General features: G+C 33.7%; 1 protein-coding gene across 1 annotated transcript in view; it reads left to right on the forward strand.

Moving 5' to 3' along the window:
* FSTL1 (follistatin like 1) overlaps window positions 1-19,271 on the forward strand; it is a 76,888-nt gene that overhangs the window by 34,911 nt on the left and 22,706 nt on the right. Inside the window, exons 3-6 of the mRNA XM_053705794.1 lie at window positions 6,908-7,012; window positions 7,095-7,224; window positions 8,156-8,188; window positions 15,196-15,326. Of these exons, the coding sequence (XP_053561769.1) occupies window positions 6,908-7,012; window positions 7,095-7,224; window positions 8,156-8,188; window positions 15,196-15,326 (399 nt within the window). The remainder of the gene's footprint in view (window positions 1-6,907; window positions 7,013-7,094; window positions 7,225-8,155; window positions 8,189-15,195; window positions 15,327-19,271) is intronic.

The following is a 19,271-nucleotide window of genomic DNA, read 5'->3' on the forward strand; positions in this document are numbered from 1 at the left end:
CACACACATGGGGGCTGTGATGTGAATGTATAGGGGTCACACACACAGGGAGGCTGTATTACATACACATGGAGGCTGTGATGTGAATGTATAGGGTCACACACACATGGGGGCTGTGATGTGAATGTATAGGGGTGACACACACATGGAGGCTGTGATGTGACTGTATAGGGGTCACACACACACACATATGGAGGCTGCTTAATTCTGCTCTGCAATAATTGCCTCTAATAACAACAATACAGGGCTTCAGTCATAGGGTACACTCCCTCTGTCTCACAACTGGGTTTTGGCTCCATGACATCAGATGTCTGGCCAGGGCTGCAGCACATTGCGACTCCTTGTGCAATCACAAGTGTGCGCTGATGTGCTCTGGCTTCTCTCTCCGAGCACTCAGCTCTCATGAGGTTGGGTTACCCCAGCTGTAATAACAATGCTCGGCTTTGATGTCTGTATCCTGAGGTTAGGCAGACACACCACACGTTCTAGGGTTTTATCACTTCTGGGTCTGCGGAATAAAACCACACAAAGTCTGCTGTATTTGCAAATTCATACGTTGCACATTTTTATTGTAGTTTACACCTTGACAAGGAGTCCAGACTATGAGGAACTGAGAAATATGTATATGACCATGCACATGTATACCCCTATATATACACTTCATATATAATCAAAATCTTACTAAATAGCAGTAAGTGCATAGCACAAGACCGCCTTTTTTTGTTCACGGTGAGACACCTTATTTTATAAGCCCGCAGCAAGGCCTCCATATGTGTAGTTACAGTACAATTATCTAAAAAATAAATATAACTATAGACAAAGCACAAAGAAATGCATAACACAAAGGAGTCGACTCTTTAAATCTCTCGTGTTTTTTCACGCTGATTGTCACAGGGGCTGTGATGGTGGAATAAGCGTAAAAAAGAGGCAGTGCCTGCAAGTGGCGATATGGCTCCTATATAAAGTAGTATTTAAAATTAGAGCTCGCTGGAAGGAGACACCTCCATATAGCGCAGAGAGCACCTTAAAAATGAAATCCTGCAGCCAATATAAATCCCAATACGCTGCTTTCTATGTATAGCATCTTACAATTGCCTATATTTTCATATACTGTGTTTGTCTATTAGGGTTATAAATATTTTGAGTGTTTTGAGAAAAACTCGCCACCTTTGAGCTGCCGAGAAAAAAACGGTGAGATCTTTAGTGCAAAAATCTTTACAGAATAACGCTGGGATTAGAGAGACAATTTCATGTCATACACGCCAATGGAACGTCCATGTTCAGCCCATTTTTCACAAAAGCAACAATTACGCTTTGTATTTTGTACATTGAATTACTATGGATTTCTTTTTTGCGTATTCGGTCTACTTAAATTACGATTTACACTGTGTATATAATACTATTTATTCCTGTGTAATTTACATACAAATTTTACATTTTTCATAAAATTCTATTTTTGGTGAAGAATTTGCTTATGCTTTTTGAAACACTTTAACAATAGTTTTTACCTGCATATTTTTATGTGTATGGTTCAATTATTAGTTTTTTAAAAACCCTGTTTTCAGTGTGAAAAGAGGCTTTATAGAATTCCATCAGGGAAATAGGACTGGTGAGCATTCTTGTAGAATCTCACCGGCCTAGAGAGCTATAGAGAATCGGACACTAAAGGTTTTACTGTAAGACGAGAAATGTGTATATTTATTTTGTACTCTCATGAAAACATTTCTTAAAAATACAAAACAAGTAACTAGACAAAATATTAGAAAACACACACACTCATACATACACAAATATATATACTCACACAGACACACACACACACACATATATATATAGATATATATATATAGATATATACACTCACGTACACGGGCACACACACATACACAAATATATATATACACACACTCACGGCACACACACATATATATACACTCACGGGCACACACACACACATACATATATATATATATATATACACTCACGGGCACACACACACATATACATATATATATATATATATATATATATATATATATATATATATATATACACACACACACTCACGGGCACACACACATACACAAATATATATACACACACACTCACACACACTCACTGCACACACACACACACACATGATAATTTAAAATACGCATTTGTAGCCCTTCTCAGCCTAGAGCTTTACAGATACAAATCCCTTTCTCTAAAAGTTAGTCCAATAAAAAATAATGAATGTAGTTTATTTTACATTCACAGGGCAGTGCAAGGGTTAACAATGTACCACTTTTCCCAGTTCTTGGCTTCATATTAGTCAGACCCTCAGATGATGGGGCCCCTTTAAGGTTTGCCTGTCTGTAGTACCTGGCAGGTTCTGATTGGTCAGAGCTGGGTAGAACAGAGCACCGTCATTGGCCAACATCCCCAGACTCCCAGCTGTGAGTTTGCAGCTGGAACTAGTTATAAAGCTGTGAATTGCTGGGAATGCTTTCTGTTTAACCCTGTGTGCTCCAGCAATGCAAGACAACCTGATATCAGCATGTAGCTGCAACATTTCCCTATTTGGTCCCATGAGTTAGAGAGTAATTAAGGGAGTGGTTATTGGAAGGAGCCATGTGTTGCCGCCCTGCAGGGTTGGCAGTGGTGAAGACCATAGCATGAGAATTGAGATGACCTCCTAGTGAAATAAATCTGTCCCAGAGACCACTAGAGGAATTAGTAATCTAGTTATCTGGTGATCAAGCACCAAACTCACTACAGGGCAATTTAAGGGGGGATTGTACCGACTTACTGTATATACTTACTGTATATTAGTTCCTGTAAATTAATTAGGAAAATTATTTTCCCACTGCCGCCAGAGATGCTAGAGTGCATACTACAGTATCCATAACAATGACCCTGCAACATGTCACATAGTGGAAAGAAATTAGTATTTTCTAGGGGTATATCCATGAACTGAAAAATGCAAATGTTTGCTAAAGATGAGTTTTAAGTGCTTATAAAACAGGTGTGTTTGGATTATTTGCAGTTTAACTTGTTGGTTGGTATAGATGACTTTTTAATGCCTTGCAGTCCAACCTGGCAGATAATTGGTTAAACACCATAATCTCTATATGTAGCAGTGTATATTCCCATTTGTGTTTATACAGGGACATTTCTTGTCTCCCATGCAATCTGTGTTCCTAAAACAATAAACTATGTTATTGGTTGTTGGGGGTTTTTTTGTTTTGTTTTTTGCTCCATTTTATTTATTTAGCTGTTTTTCTATTTTTATTGTCTGGCGTTACCACGGCAACAACATCAGAGAACATTCTGCAGTATGTGTTTAAGGACAGCTGCACCCCTCAGCACATGTGGGGTTAACCTAGCTCTTCCTGAAGAGGGCTGATAACATTAACTCTTTTGTTACTGTAAGACCCTGTATATTGAAGAAACTATTCACTACAGTGAACTGGTTCATTGGCTGCTGTATAGAAAATATCTCTTTTCCTCAAGAAGCAGCACTTCTTGTCTCATACATTGCTGTGATATCTATTAGTAATGAGTAGATCACTAGGAAACAGAGCAGCACAGACAAGACATAAATAATACATTGTACTTATATTTTAATATTATTTTTCTCAACTCTGACGTAATCATTTTATCAAATGCTTTAAAAAAATGATATTGCTCTTTAATGACCCCTTTAAGACATTTTTATTGCATCCAAATAGTGTGTCACACTGGCTCATAGTGTACTTGACAACTCTGCTGACATTCTGTGTTTAGCTGGTATTTAATAGTAAGTATTTATCGCACAAGACAAAGCTGATGTGCACAAAATGACCCAGAAATGAGCTCACATTACTGTAGACAAAGACAGAATCCTCAGCTTTCTCAGAGCTTCATGAAGCAAATTCTTCTGTCATTTGGAAATAATCATAGCTCACGTCACACACTTATCCTCCAAACTAAATCCCTCTCTCCCAGGGTTTTTTCTTCTGCTAATAGTTAAACACACATTCTTGGCACAAAGAGATTTCCGTGCTTACATTGTACTGGCTGATCAGTTTCCATCTCGGGCGCCGGGGGGACGTTGGTGGGTGTAGATAGTGAAATTATTTAGTGATCAACAGGACACAAAGTACTCTGAGATCATAATATAATGTATAATTATGTATATTAAAAACCTTTGTAATTTATATATTGTGTATGACTTTACTGTGAAAAACCCAGCTTTTGTATAAAAAACGTGCGTCTCACACTTCCTAGAACGTGCTGCAAATTGTTTGAACAAGCTACATACTAGACAGTGATTGCTTAGAGCAGTGGGCACAACCATTTACAGCTGGCCCTATCTAGGGTTGTGGTTACAGTTAAGACATATAAAGTCATACTCAGCACAGTTTGTAAGCAGTTTTGATATAATTATTTTTTTATGTGGGTCTTTTGAAATTCATTACTTAACTGATATAAACTATACAAATATAAACGCTCTTTAAATCGTCAGCAAGTCTAACATTTAATCACGCAGCATATAAAAGAGGCAACTAGAAACACGCAAAATATTTTAATTTATGAAATGTGTTTCTGGTTTATGTCCAGCTGAATAGTTGCACAGCCATATGTCACATAAGCGCAAGAACATCCATTAATAAAATAAATAAAAAAAATTATCGTTTTAAAATACCATATTTTATGTGCAGTGTAATCAGACAGTGGTAACAAAACACAACTAGATAAACTTATTATGAATAAAACAAATATTTCATCCAATTTTATTGTAGAAAAAGAGTTCAGATGAATTCTTGTGACACCATAAAAACCGAATGCCTTAGTAGTTGGAGCACAAAAGTGGACATGATGTTTATTACTTGACATTTCCTGCTTCCATCAGTTTGACTCTGGGGAGTTTTTTTTGCAGTTAGTCCACATTATATACAAGTGACCTTGTTAAGCTTAGCAGCTGTGCCTTGTGGTAACTAGAAAATACTCTGAAACTAACTAAATAAAATATTTTACAGTTTAGTAACTTCATTACTAGCCAAGGCCTGAGATACACTTAGGGAGTTTGGATAAGTGGTTCTTATGATTTTAATTTATATACATATACATTATAGTGAGTAAAAAGTTGCTCCATCTAAAATACACAAAAAGAGAGATGCGCTCAACCTGGGAACGAACAATAGCATAATAGCTTGTTCTATGGCTAGTTACCACCCTAGAAGCAGCCTCTTTTTGCTCAGCATGTGCCTTTCGCAGAGCAGAACTTTCCTGTAGCATATCAGTCTGATTCTGAATAAACAGTCCAGTCCAGTACTGAAATACCAGGCAATCGCTCCCTGAACAAGAAAAACTGCAAAACCTCAGTCGTACGTTTTGGCCTAGTGGGCTCAATGTGCCTAGAGTTATATGGCTGCTCCTCACTGACGAGGCCCACACTAGGCCGAAACGTACGTCTGGGGTTTTGCCGTTTCTCTCGTTCAGAGAGGGATTGCCTGGTATTTCAGGGCTGGACTGCACTGTGAAGTCAGGATCAGACTGATAGGCTACAGGAAAGTTTCCTGTGAAAGGCACATGTTGAGCAAAAAGAGGCTGCTTCTTGGGTGGTAATTAGCCATAGAACAAGCTATTATGCTGTTGTTCATTCCCAGGTTGAGCGCTTCTCTCTTTTGTATATCCATCTTAAAATACATGTAGCTTCTGGTGCGAAATTAATGCATTTTACCAAGAACCAGAACCTTAGGGTGGCAGAACCATGAAAAAGTTGCTCCTGGAGGCGGGCGAGGCATTGTCGGAGGGAGCTTTGACCAAGGAGAAAGAGGCCCATTGTGATTGGATGAGAGGGTGTAGGGGGGTGGAGCCTGGAGGCCAGTATGTAAGGAAAGGCAGCAGTTTGTTATTAAAAAAAAAAAAATTGTGTAAGCATCTCCCTCCCACCCATCCCTATTTTCTTTGTTTTGTGTATTTGTATGTTTCGTTTGTCGCAGTTGGTTGGAGGGGGTGCTAGTCCTTGCAGGTACAGTAGGTTATGGCCAATTGGTAGTGTGGCGGAATATTGCATTCCCATGGGGTGGAATGCTATTTGGGGTCTCTAAGGGCAAGGGGTTCCTTGAGACTGATGTTGATTATCTTTGACGGGCTCAATCACTTGCACGGTTGGGTCCAGTGGAATGACGGCCATATCAAAAAATATTACATTGAACTAGCACCGCTTAATGTGTAATTTAAAAATGTTATTGCAATATTTGCACTGTTAATTATTAAGATATTTAAGTTGTCTAAAAGGTTATTTATTAAATAAAGGATCTGCGGCCAAGTTGCACCAATAACTAAGTCTTGTGTCATTCTTTAAGGGGTGTTGGGGTTGTTTTTTGTAAGGTGGTTAATATTTGTTTTGGAGGGGCCGGAACTTGACGACTAACAGGTCAGGGTTCTGCATTTTAAAGCATAATGGTTATAATGCATGAAATGAAACAAATCTTACACCCCTAGGGCTGCACACATTGTCTCCAATGCAGCTGGGTAACGTGCCCGGACAGGGCTGGGTTTGTGGTTTCAGTGAGTGGGTCAGCTGAATGCCAAGCGCTGTTATGTTCAGTACTGCCACCTTCTGGTAGCTTTGTGTAATACTGACTGATCCTCATTACATCTCACATTATATACTTGTTGTTTTATATAGATCCACTTAAAGGGACATAAAACTCAACATGTAGTGGCCTAAATGTATAATTATGAATAGTAAACATTGCTTTATATTTTCTTGATCTATTTTTCCTGCTTTAAAAAATCTTTTAATCCTTAGATAACAGAGGTTAGATGCTGCAATGACAATTTGTTACTGTGCTGTATGACAACCAAGGGTATAAGGGGAAAATACACACTAGGGATCAGTCTCACACACTCACACTTCTACCCTCTCATTCAGGAAGAACCAAAGAGCAAATCCAAGATCTGCGCCAATGTCTTCTGTGGTGCTGGCAGGGAGTGTGCAGTAACAGAGAAGGGAGACCCTACCTGCTTGTGTATTGAGGTAAGTGGCTACGCTGGGGACGTAGGATGGTGTGTGTGCACCGGGAGGGTGACAGATTTGTAACTGTGCTGTTCCGCTGCAGAAATGTAAATCCCATAAGCGACCTGTGTGTGGTAGCAACGGCAAAACCTACCTGAACCACTGCGAGCTGCACCGGGACGCCTGTCTGACCGGCTCTAAGATACAAGTAGACTATGACGGACATTGTAAAGGTAACTGCGTGTGGGGTAACCCGTCCCCTGGTTCTGCTTAATGCACTTGTCTGAGAGGCCTCTGGGCAGATGGGAATTACAGTAACCCTTAATGTACTGTGAAAAACACTTTGCACAAAAAAAGGCTATAAATACTCAGCATTATGAATTTATCATGTAGACCAGTTAATATCTAACAAATGAACGTTCTTGGTCTCCCAGGCATTGAAGATGTTCTCAAGTCCTATATGGACAAACAGATTAAAAGTACATAGTGTAATATTGTTACAACAAGGAGTATTAGAAACTCCCTACGACTAATTGGATATGACTTATTCTCTTCAGAGCCGTAACCAGCTCTCACTTTATATAGCGTATGATGTAGCTGATACTAGGATACTTCACAGACATCTCTAACTCACGGACAAAGAAAGTGTCAAAGACTTTTATTAAAACATTTAAAAAGAATGAAAAAGCAGGTTGACTACAAATAGAGTGAAATTGTGTATACAAGTAAAAGGCCCCAGCACAAACACGCTATGGGCTTAGGTGAGTCTCTATTAGCGTCCTATTAACACCTTCTTAGAGTCCCACATACAGCTTGGCGTATATATTGGCTCTTCTCAATATCCGACATGCATTTTAACATATCTTTTAATAAAAGCCTGGGAGATCAATCATTTCAACAATAAGCAGTTAGCTCCCAGTAGTGCACGGTTGCCCCTGAGCCTACCTAGGTATGCTTTTAAACAAAAGGTGCAGAGAGTACAAAGTACATTTGATAACAGGAATTGTAAATTGAAAAGTCATGTAAAGTTGCGTGGATTTTGAACCATTAAATTTTTATTTTACGGTTCCTTAAAAATAACCCATTGTAAAATACTCTCATGTGTAACAAAAACCAATAAGGTTCTCGTACCGTAAATGTATTCTCCTTTGTTTCCTTCAATAGAGAAGACGTCTGACACCCCAGCAGCAAGCCCAGGTATGGGGATCTTTTTATTTGTCATCTCTTTATTATTCATATTATTTTTTATTTTGTACAAATCATCTAAATGCAAATTGCCAAGTGATAAAGGTGCAGTGTAATCCAACAATAACCAGCTCCTTAGTCATCTTATTTACTGGTAAAACACTTGTTTTCTTTTGATAAAATACCTGGATATATTTTTTTATTAGTGTAAGATTAAAGGGACAGTATACACTCATTTTCATATAACTGCATGTAACAGACACTACTATAAAGAATAAGATGCACAGATACTGATATAAATATACAGTATACACTAATTGTCATATAACTGCATGTAATAGACACTACTATACAGAATATGTACAGATACTGATATAAATATACAGTATACACTAATTGTCATATAACTGCATGTAATAGACACTACTATACAGAATATGTACAGATACTGATATAAATATACAGTATACACTAATTGTCATATAACTGCATGTAACAGACACTACTATACAGAATATGTACTGATATTGATATAAATATACAGTATACACTAATTGTCATATAACTGCATGTAATAGACACTACTATACAGAATATGTACAGATACTGATATAAATATACAGTATACACTAATTGTCATATAACTGCATGTAACAGACACTACTATACAGAATATGTACAGATACTGATATAAATATACAGTATACACTGATTGTCATATAACTGCATGTAACAGACACTACTATACAGAATATGTACAGATACTGATATAAATATACAGTATACACTAATTGTCATATAACTGCATGTAATAGACACTATACAGAATATGTACAGATAATGATATAAATATACAGTATACACTGATTGTCACATAACTGCATGTAATAGACACTACTATATATGTACAGATACTGATATAAATATACAGTATACACTAATTGTCATATTACTGCATGTAATAGACACTACTATACAGAATATGTACAAATACTGATATAAATATACAGTATACACTAATTGTCATATTACTGCATGTAATAGACAGTACTATACAGAATATGTACAGATAATGATATAAATATACAGTATACACTAATTGTCATATTACTGCATGTAATAGACACTACTATACAGAATATGTACAAATACTGATATAAATATACAGTATACACTAATTGTCATATAACTGCATGTAATACACTACTATACAGAATATGTACAGATACTGATATAAATATACAGTATACACCAATAGTCATATAACTGCATGTAATAGAGACTACTATACAGAATATGTACAGATACTGATATAAATATACAGTATATACTAATTGTCATATAACTGAATGTAATAGACACTACTATACAGAATATGTACAGATACTGATATAAATATACAGTATACACTAATTGTCATATAACTGCATGTAATAGACACTACTATACAGAATATGTACAGATACTGATATAAATATACAGTATACACTAATTGTCATATAACTGCATGTAACAGACACTACTATACATAATATGTACTGATATTGATATAAATATACAGTATACACTAATTGTCATATAACTGCATGTAATAGACACTACTATACAGAATATGTACAGATACTGATATAAATATACAGTATACACTAATTGTCATATAACTGCATGTAATAGACACTACTATACAGAATATGTACAGATACTGATATAAATATACAGTATACACTAATTGTCATATAACTGCATGTAATAGACACTACTATACAGAATATGTACAGATACTGATATAAATATACAGTATATACTAATTGTCATATAACTGCATGTAATAGACACTACTATACAGAATATGTACAGATACTGATATAAATATACAGTATACACTAATTGTCATGTAACTGCATGTAACAGACACTACTATACAGAATATGTACAGATACTGATATAAATATACAGTATACACTAATTGTCATATAACTGCATGTAACAGACACTACTATACAGAATATGTACTGATATTGATATAAATATACAGTATACACTAATTGTCATATAACTGCATGTAATAGACACTACTATACAGAATATGTACAGATACTGATATAAATATACAGTATACACTAATTGTCATATAACTGTATGTAATAGACACTACTATACAGAATATGTACAGATACTGATATAAATATACAGTATACACTAATTGTCATATAACTGCATGTAATAGACACTACTATACAGAATATATACAGATACTGATATAAATATACAGTATACACTAATTGTCATATAACTGCATGTAATAGACACTACTATACAGAATATGTACAGATACTGATATAAATATACAGTATACACTAATTGTCATGTAACTGCATGTAATACACTACTATACAGAATATGTACAGACACTGATATAAATATACAGTATATACTAATTGTCATATAACTGCATGTAATACACTACTATACAGAATATATACAGATACTGATATAAATATACAGTATACACTAATTGTCATATAACTGCATGTAATAGACACTACTATACAGAATATGTACAGATACTGATATAAATATACAGTATACACTAATTGTCATATAACTGCATGTAATAGACACTACTATACAGAATATGTACAGATACTAATATAAATATACAGTATACACTAATTGTCATATAACTGCATGTAATAGACACTACTATACAGAATATGTACAGATACTGATATAAATATACAGTATATACTAATTCTCATATAACTGCATGTAATACACTACTATAAAGAATATGTACAGATATTGATATAAATATACAGTATACACTAATTGTCATATAACTGCATGTAATAGACACTACTATACAGAAGAATATGTACAGATACTGATATAAATATACAGTATATACTAATTCTCATATAACTGCATGTAATAGACACTACTATAAAGAATATGTACAGATACTGATATAAATATACAGTATACACTAATTGTCATATAACTAACTGCATGTAATAGACACTACTATACAGAATATGTACTGATATTGATATAAATATACAGTATACACTAATTGTCATATAACTGCATGTAATAGAGACTACTATACAGAATATGTACAGATACTGATATGAATATACAGTATATACTAATTGTCATATAACTGCATGTAATAGACACTACTATACAGAATATGTACAGATACTGATATAAATATACAGTATACACTAATTGTCATATAACTGCATGTAATAGACACTACTATACAGAATATGTACAGATAATGATATAAATATACAGTATACACTGATTGTCACATAACTGCATGTAATAGACACTACTATATATGTACAGATACTGATATAAATATACAGTATACACTAATTGTCATATAACTGCATGTAATAGACACTACTATACAGAATATGTACAGATAATGATATAAATATACAGTATACACTGATTGTCATATAACTGCATGTAATAGACACTACTATACAGAATATGTACAGATACTGATATAAATATACAGTATATACTAATTGTCATATAACTGCATGTAATAAACACTACTATACAGAATATGTACAGATACTGATATAAATATACAGTATACACTAATTGTCATATACCTGCATGTAATAGACACTACTATACAGAATATGTACAGACACTGATAAATATACAGTATATACTAATTGTCATATAACTGCATGTAATAGACACTACTATACAGAATATGTACAGATACCGATATAAATATACAGTATACACTAATTGTCATATAACTGCATGTAATAGACACTACTATACAGAATATGTACAGATACTGATATAAATATACAGTATACACTAATTGTCATATAACTGCATGTAATAGACACTACTATACAGAATATGTACAGATACTGATATAAATATACAGTGTACACTAATTGTCATATAACTGCATGTAACAGACACTACTATACAGAATATGTACAGATACTGATATAAATATACAGTATACACTGATTGTCATATAACTGCATGTAACAGACACTACTATACAGAATATGTACAGATACTGATATAAATATACAGTATACACTAATTGTCATATAACTGCATGTAATAGACACTATACAGAATATGTACAGATAATGATATAAATATACAGTATACACTGATTGTCACATAACTGCATGTAATAGACACTACTATATATGTACAGATACTGATATAAATATACAGTATACACTAATTGTCATATAACTGCATGTAATAGACAGTACTATACAGAATATGTACAGATAATGATATAAATATACAGTATACACTAATTGTCATATTACTGCATGTAATAGACACTACTATACAGAATATGTACAAATACTGATATAAATATACAGTATACACTAATTGTCATATAACTGCATGTAATACACTACTATACAGAATATGTACAGATACTGATATAAATATACAGTATACACCAATAGTCATATAACTGCATGTAATAGAGACTACTATACAGAATATGTACAGATACTGATATAAATATACAGTATATACTAATTGTCATATAACTGAATGTAATAGACACTACTATACAGAATATGTACAGATACTGATATAAATATACAGTATACACTAATTGTCATATAACTGCATGTAATAGACACTACTATACAGAATATGTACAGATACTGATATAAATATACAGTATACACTAATTGTCATATAACTGCATGTAACAGACACTACTATACATAATATGTACTGATATTGATATAAATATACAGTATACACTAATTGTCATATAACTGTATGTAATAGACACTACTATACAGAATATGTACAGATACTGATATAAATATACAGTATACACTAATTGTCATATAACTGCATGTAATAGACACTACTATACAGAATATGTACAGATACTGATATAAATATACAGTATACACTAATTGTCATATAACTGCATGTAATAGACACTACTATACAGAATATGTACAGATACTGATATAAATATACAGTATATACTAATTGTCATATAACTGCATGTAATAGACACTACTATACAGAATATGTACAGATACTGATATAAATATACAGTATACACTAATTGTCATGTAACTGCATGTAACAGACACTACTATACAGAATATGTACAGATACTGATATAAATATACAGTATACACTAATTGTCATATAACTGCATGTAACAGACACTACTATACAGAATATGTACTGATATTGATATAAATATACAGTATACACTAATTGTCATATAACTGCATGTAATAGACACTACTATACAGAATATGTACAGATACTGATATAAATATACAGTATACACTAATTGTCATATAACTGTATGTAATAGACACTACTATACAGAATATGTACAGATACTGATATAAATATACAGTATACACTAATTGTCATATAACTGCATGTAATAGACACTACTATACAGAATATATACAGATACTGATATAAATATACAGTATACACTAATTGTCATATAACTGCATGTAATAGACACTACTATACAGAATATGTACAGATACTGATATAAATATACAGTATACACTAATTGTCATGTAACTGCATGTAATACACTACTATACAGAATATGTACAGACACTGATATAAATATACAGTATATACTAATTGTCATATAACTGCATGTAATACACTACTATACAGAATATATACAGATACTGATATAAATATACAGTATACACTAATTGTCATATAACTGCATGTAATAGACACTACTATACAGAATATGTACAGATACTGATATAAATATACAGTATACACTAATTGTCATATAACTGCATGTAACAGACACTACTATACAGAATATGTACAGATACTGATATAAATATACAGTATACACTAATTGTCATATAACTGCATGTAATAGACACTACTATACAGAATATGTACAGATACTAATATAAATATACAGTATACACTAATTGTCATATAACTGCATGTAATAGACACTACTATACAGAATATGTACAGATACTGATATAAATATACAGTATATACTAATTCTCATATAACTGCATGTAATACACTACTATAAAGAATATGTACAGATATTGATATAAATATACAGTATACACTAATTGTCATATAACTGCATGTAATAGACACTACTATACAGAAGAATATGTACAGATACTGATATAAATATACAGTATATACTAATTCTCATATAACTGCATGTAATAGACACTACTATAAAGAATATGTACAGATACTGATATAAATATACAGTATACACTAATTGTCATATAACTAACTGCATGTAATAGACACTACTATACAGAATATGTTCTGATATTGATATAAATATACAGTATACACTAATTGTCATATAACTGCATGTAATAGAGACTACTATACAGAATATGTACAGATACTGATATGAATATACAGTATATACTAATTGTCATATAACTGCATGTAATAGACACTACTATACAGAATATGTACAGATACTGATATAAATATACAGTATACACTAATTGTCATATAACTGCATGTAATAGACACTACTATACAGAATCTGTACAGATAATGATATAAATATACAGTATACACTGATTGTCACATAACTGCATGTAATAGACACTACTATATATGTACAGATACTGATATAAATATACAGTATACACTAATTGTCATATAACTGCATGTAATAGACACTACTATACAGAATATGTACAGATAATGATATAAATATACAGTATACACTGATTGTCATATAACTGCATGTAATAGACACTACTATACAGAATATGTACAGATACTGATATAAATATACAGTATATACTAATTGTCATATAACTGCATGTAATAAACACTACTATACAGAATATGTACAGATACTGATATAAATATACAGTATACACTAATTGTCATATACCTGCATGTAATAGACACTACTATACAGAATATGTACAGACACTGATAAATATACAGTAAGTGTTATCTCCCCTTGCCCGGCGCAGTTGTATGTTACCAGTCTGATCGTGATGAGCTGCGCAGACGCGTTATCCAGTGGTTAGAGGCTGAGATCATCCCTGATGGCTGGTTCTCCAAAGGCAGCAACTACAGTGATATCCTCGAAAGATATTTCAAGGTAATGAATAAGAATAATGAGCACGTGTCTCCTCCTGCGCTTGCTGTGCGTATGTCCGTATGTTGCGCACAGTTCTAGGGACCATATCTCCAATAGCACATAACCTAGAAATTGTCCCTGCAAGGGATACTTATAAAGAAAGTATTTAATGATCAGAATATCTATAGCTTGAAAGGGGCGTGTCACTACACTAGTTTTCCTTGCGTAGGAAACATTCTTTTTTTCTGCAGATCTTTTGCGATACAATTGCTGATCTACATGATTCCTATGTAAGAAAAAAAGTACACGCTAGTCAAACATAAACTTCCATGAGACCATATAACAGGCTTAGGAGCGTACATGTGTCTTGAGCATTGTATGGTAGCAGTGTTTGTAACAATGGTATACAGATAGTGCTTAAAACGTGCACACTCCTGAAGCTACCTCAGTTAATGGGAGACACGTTTGATAAATTTAGGAAACCATAACAAGGGACCTACTGTAAGTGTGGTTAGGAGGTTCAAAATTTCAGTACATTTTGTCGGTAGAACTTTACACACGGAGCTCACCTCCAGCAGAGGCGAAGGAATTCAGAATGTATGGGCTATATATTAATTACGCCTATATTATAAATAAGATTAAAGGGACACTGAACCCAAATTTTTTCTTTCGTGATTCAGATAAAGCACAACATTTTAAGCAAATTTCTAATTTACTCCTATGATCAAATTTTCTTCATTCTCTTGGTATCTTTATTTGAAATTCAAGAATGTAAGTTTAGATTGCCGGCCCACTTTTGGTGAACAACCTGGGTTGTCCTTGCTGATTAGTAGATAAATTCATCCACCAATAAAAAGTGCTGTCCAGAGGTCTGAACCAAAAAAAGCTTAGATGCCTTCTTTTTCAAATAAAGATAGCAAGAGAACGAAGAAAAATTGATAATAGGAGTAATTTAGAAAGTTGCTGAAAATTGCTGCTCTATCTGAATCACAAAAGAAAAAATTTGGGTTCAGTGTCCCTTTAAGTTCAGTTTAAATGGGCCTTCTGGTTTGTATGTGCAATCAAATCTATGCTACTATATATACAAATCTATATACAAATCTATGCTACTATATATACAAATCTATATACAAATCTATGCTACTATATATATACAAATCTATGCTACTATATATATACAAATCTATGCTACTATATATATACAAATCTATGCTACTAAATATACAAATCTATATACAAATCTATGCTACTATATATATACAAATCTATATACAAATCTATGCTACTATATATATATATATATATATATATATATACATACAAATCTATGCTACTATATATACAAATCTATGCTACTATATATATATATATATATATACACAAATCTATGCTACTATATATACATTATAGTACAATAGAGTAATCTGCAATAATGTGTAAAGCTTCAAATCTATAGTGACCTAGTGCAGTGATACAGCCTCAACTGCTTGCATTTCAGCATCTGTACACTAGGGGGCAGTGACCATTCAATTTTTTTTAATAACTTAAAAGTAATGGTAAATCTGAGCATTTAAAAAAACGCTAGGATTTACTATCACTAAAAATAAATAGGACTTTCAGTCATCAGTTTTTAAAAAAAGGTACTAAACTTACCTTTTCTGTGCCGCGGCCTCCTCACTAAGCTCAGCAGCTCCGGCTGCCCACGGGACAGCACTCTTTTCTGAATGAGATGACATTTCCACCTCTAAACCAATAGCCATGCTAGTCATATGACAGTGTTCTGTAGGCTAGCAGGGGTATTGGTTTAGAGGTGGAAACGTCATCTCATTGAAAAAATATCAATGAAAAGGTAAGTTTAGTACCCTTTTTAACCCCTTCACGCCATTAGCACGTTCCATGTCGTCCTAACAGCTCTCTGCTTTAACGTCATTAGGAAGACATGGAACATCCTACCATGTACAGCGTCCTGCAGCTTCCCCCTTTTGACAAAGGCAAGGATTGGCTGGGGGTGTTTGCCTAGCAACGTAGGCAGCCCCCCATGATCTGATCCCGGCCTTTAAATCGCATGTGAGTTATACATACATGTAGTTTAACCCCTTATATTGCTCATGTGAGTGATGCATTCATGTAGTTTAACCCCTTATATTCCTCATGTGAGTGATACATACATATAGTTTAACCCCTTATATTCCTCATGTGAGTGATACATACATATAGTTTAACCCCTTATATTCCTCATGTGAGTGATACATACATGTAGTTTAACCCCTTATATTCCTCATGTGAGTGATACATACATGTAGTTTAACCCCTTATATTCCTCATGTGAGTGATGCATTCATGTAGTTTAACCCCTTATATTCCTCATGTGAGTGATACATACATGTAGTTTAACCCCTTATATTCCTCATGTGAGTGATACATACATATAGTTTAACCCCTTATATTCCTCATGTGAGTGATACATACATGTAGTTTAACCCCTTATATTCCTCATGTGAGTGATACATACATGTAGTTTAACCCCTTATATTCCTCATGTGAGTGATACATTCATGTAGTTTAACCCCTTATATTGCTCATGTGAGTGATACATACATGTAGTTTAACCCCTTATATTCCTCATGTGAGTGATACATACATGTAGTTTAACCCCTTATATTCCTCATGTGAGTGATACATACATATAGTTTAACCCCTTATATTCCTCATGTGAGTGATACATACATGTAGTTTAACCCCTTATATTCCTCATGTGAGTGATACATACATACATATAGTTTAACCCCTTATATTCCTCATGTGAGTGATACATACATGTAGTTTAACCCCTTATATTCCTCATGTGAGTGATACATACATATAGTTTAACCCTTTATATTCCTCATGTGAGTGATACATACATATAGTTTAACCCCTTATATTCCTCATGTGAGTGATACATACACACATGTAGTTTAACCCCTTATATTCCTCATGTGAGTGATACATACATATAGTTTAACCCCTTATAATCCTCATGTGAGTGATACATTCATGTAGTTTAACCCCTTATATTCCTCATGTGAGTGATACATACATGTAGTTTAACCCCTTATATTCCTCATGTGAGTGATACATTCATGTAGTTTAACCCCTTATATTGCTCATGTGAGTGATACATACATGTAGTTTAACCTCTTATATTCCTCATGTGAGTGATACATACATGTAGTTTAACCCCTTATATTCCTCATGTGAGTGATACATACATATAGTTTAACCCCTTATATTCCTCATGTGAGTGATACATACATGTAGTTTAACCCCTTATATTCCTCATGTGAGTGATACATACATACATATAGTTTAACCCCTTATATTCCTCATGTGAGTGATACATACATATAGTTTAACCCCTTATAATAATCATGTGAGCGATACATTCATGTAGTTTAACCCCTTATATTGCTCATGTGAGTGATACATACATATAGTTTAACCCCTTATATTCCTCATGTGAGTGATACATACATATAGTTTAACCCCTTATATTCCTCATGTGAGTGATACATACATATAGTTTAACCCCTTATATTCCTCATGTGAGTGATACATACATGTAGTTTAACCCCTTATATTCCTCATGTGAGTGATACATACATGTAGTTTAACCCCTTATATTCCTCATGTGAGTGATACATACATGTAGTTTAACCCCTTATATTCCTCATGTGAGTGATACATACATGTAGTTTAACCCCTTATATTGCTCATGTGAGTGATACATACATGTAGTTTAACCCCTTATATTCCTCATGTGAGTGATACATACATGTAGTTTAACCCCTTATATTCCTCATGTGAGTGATGCATACATCTAGTTTAACCCCTTATATTCCTCATGTGAGTGATGCATTCATGTAGTTTAACCCCTTATATTCCTCATGTGAGTGATACATACATGTAGTTTAACCCCTTATATTC

Source organism: Bombina bombina, chromosome 3, assembly GCF_027579735.1.
Source record: "Bombina bombina isolate aBomBom1 chromosome 3, aBomBom1.pri, whole genome shotgun sequence".
Taxonomy (NCBI): domain Eukaryota; kingdom Metazoa; phylum Chordata; class Amphibia; order Anura; family Bombinatoridae; genus Bombina; species Bombina bombina.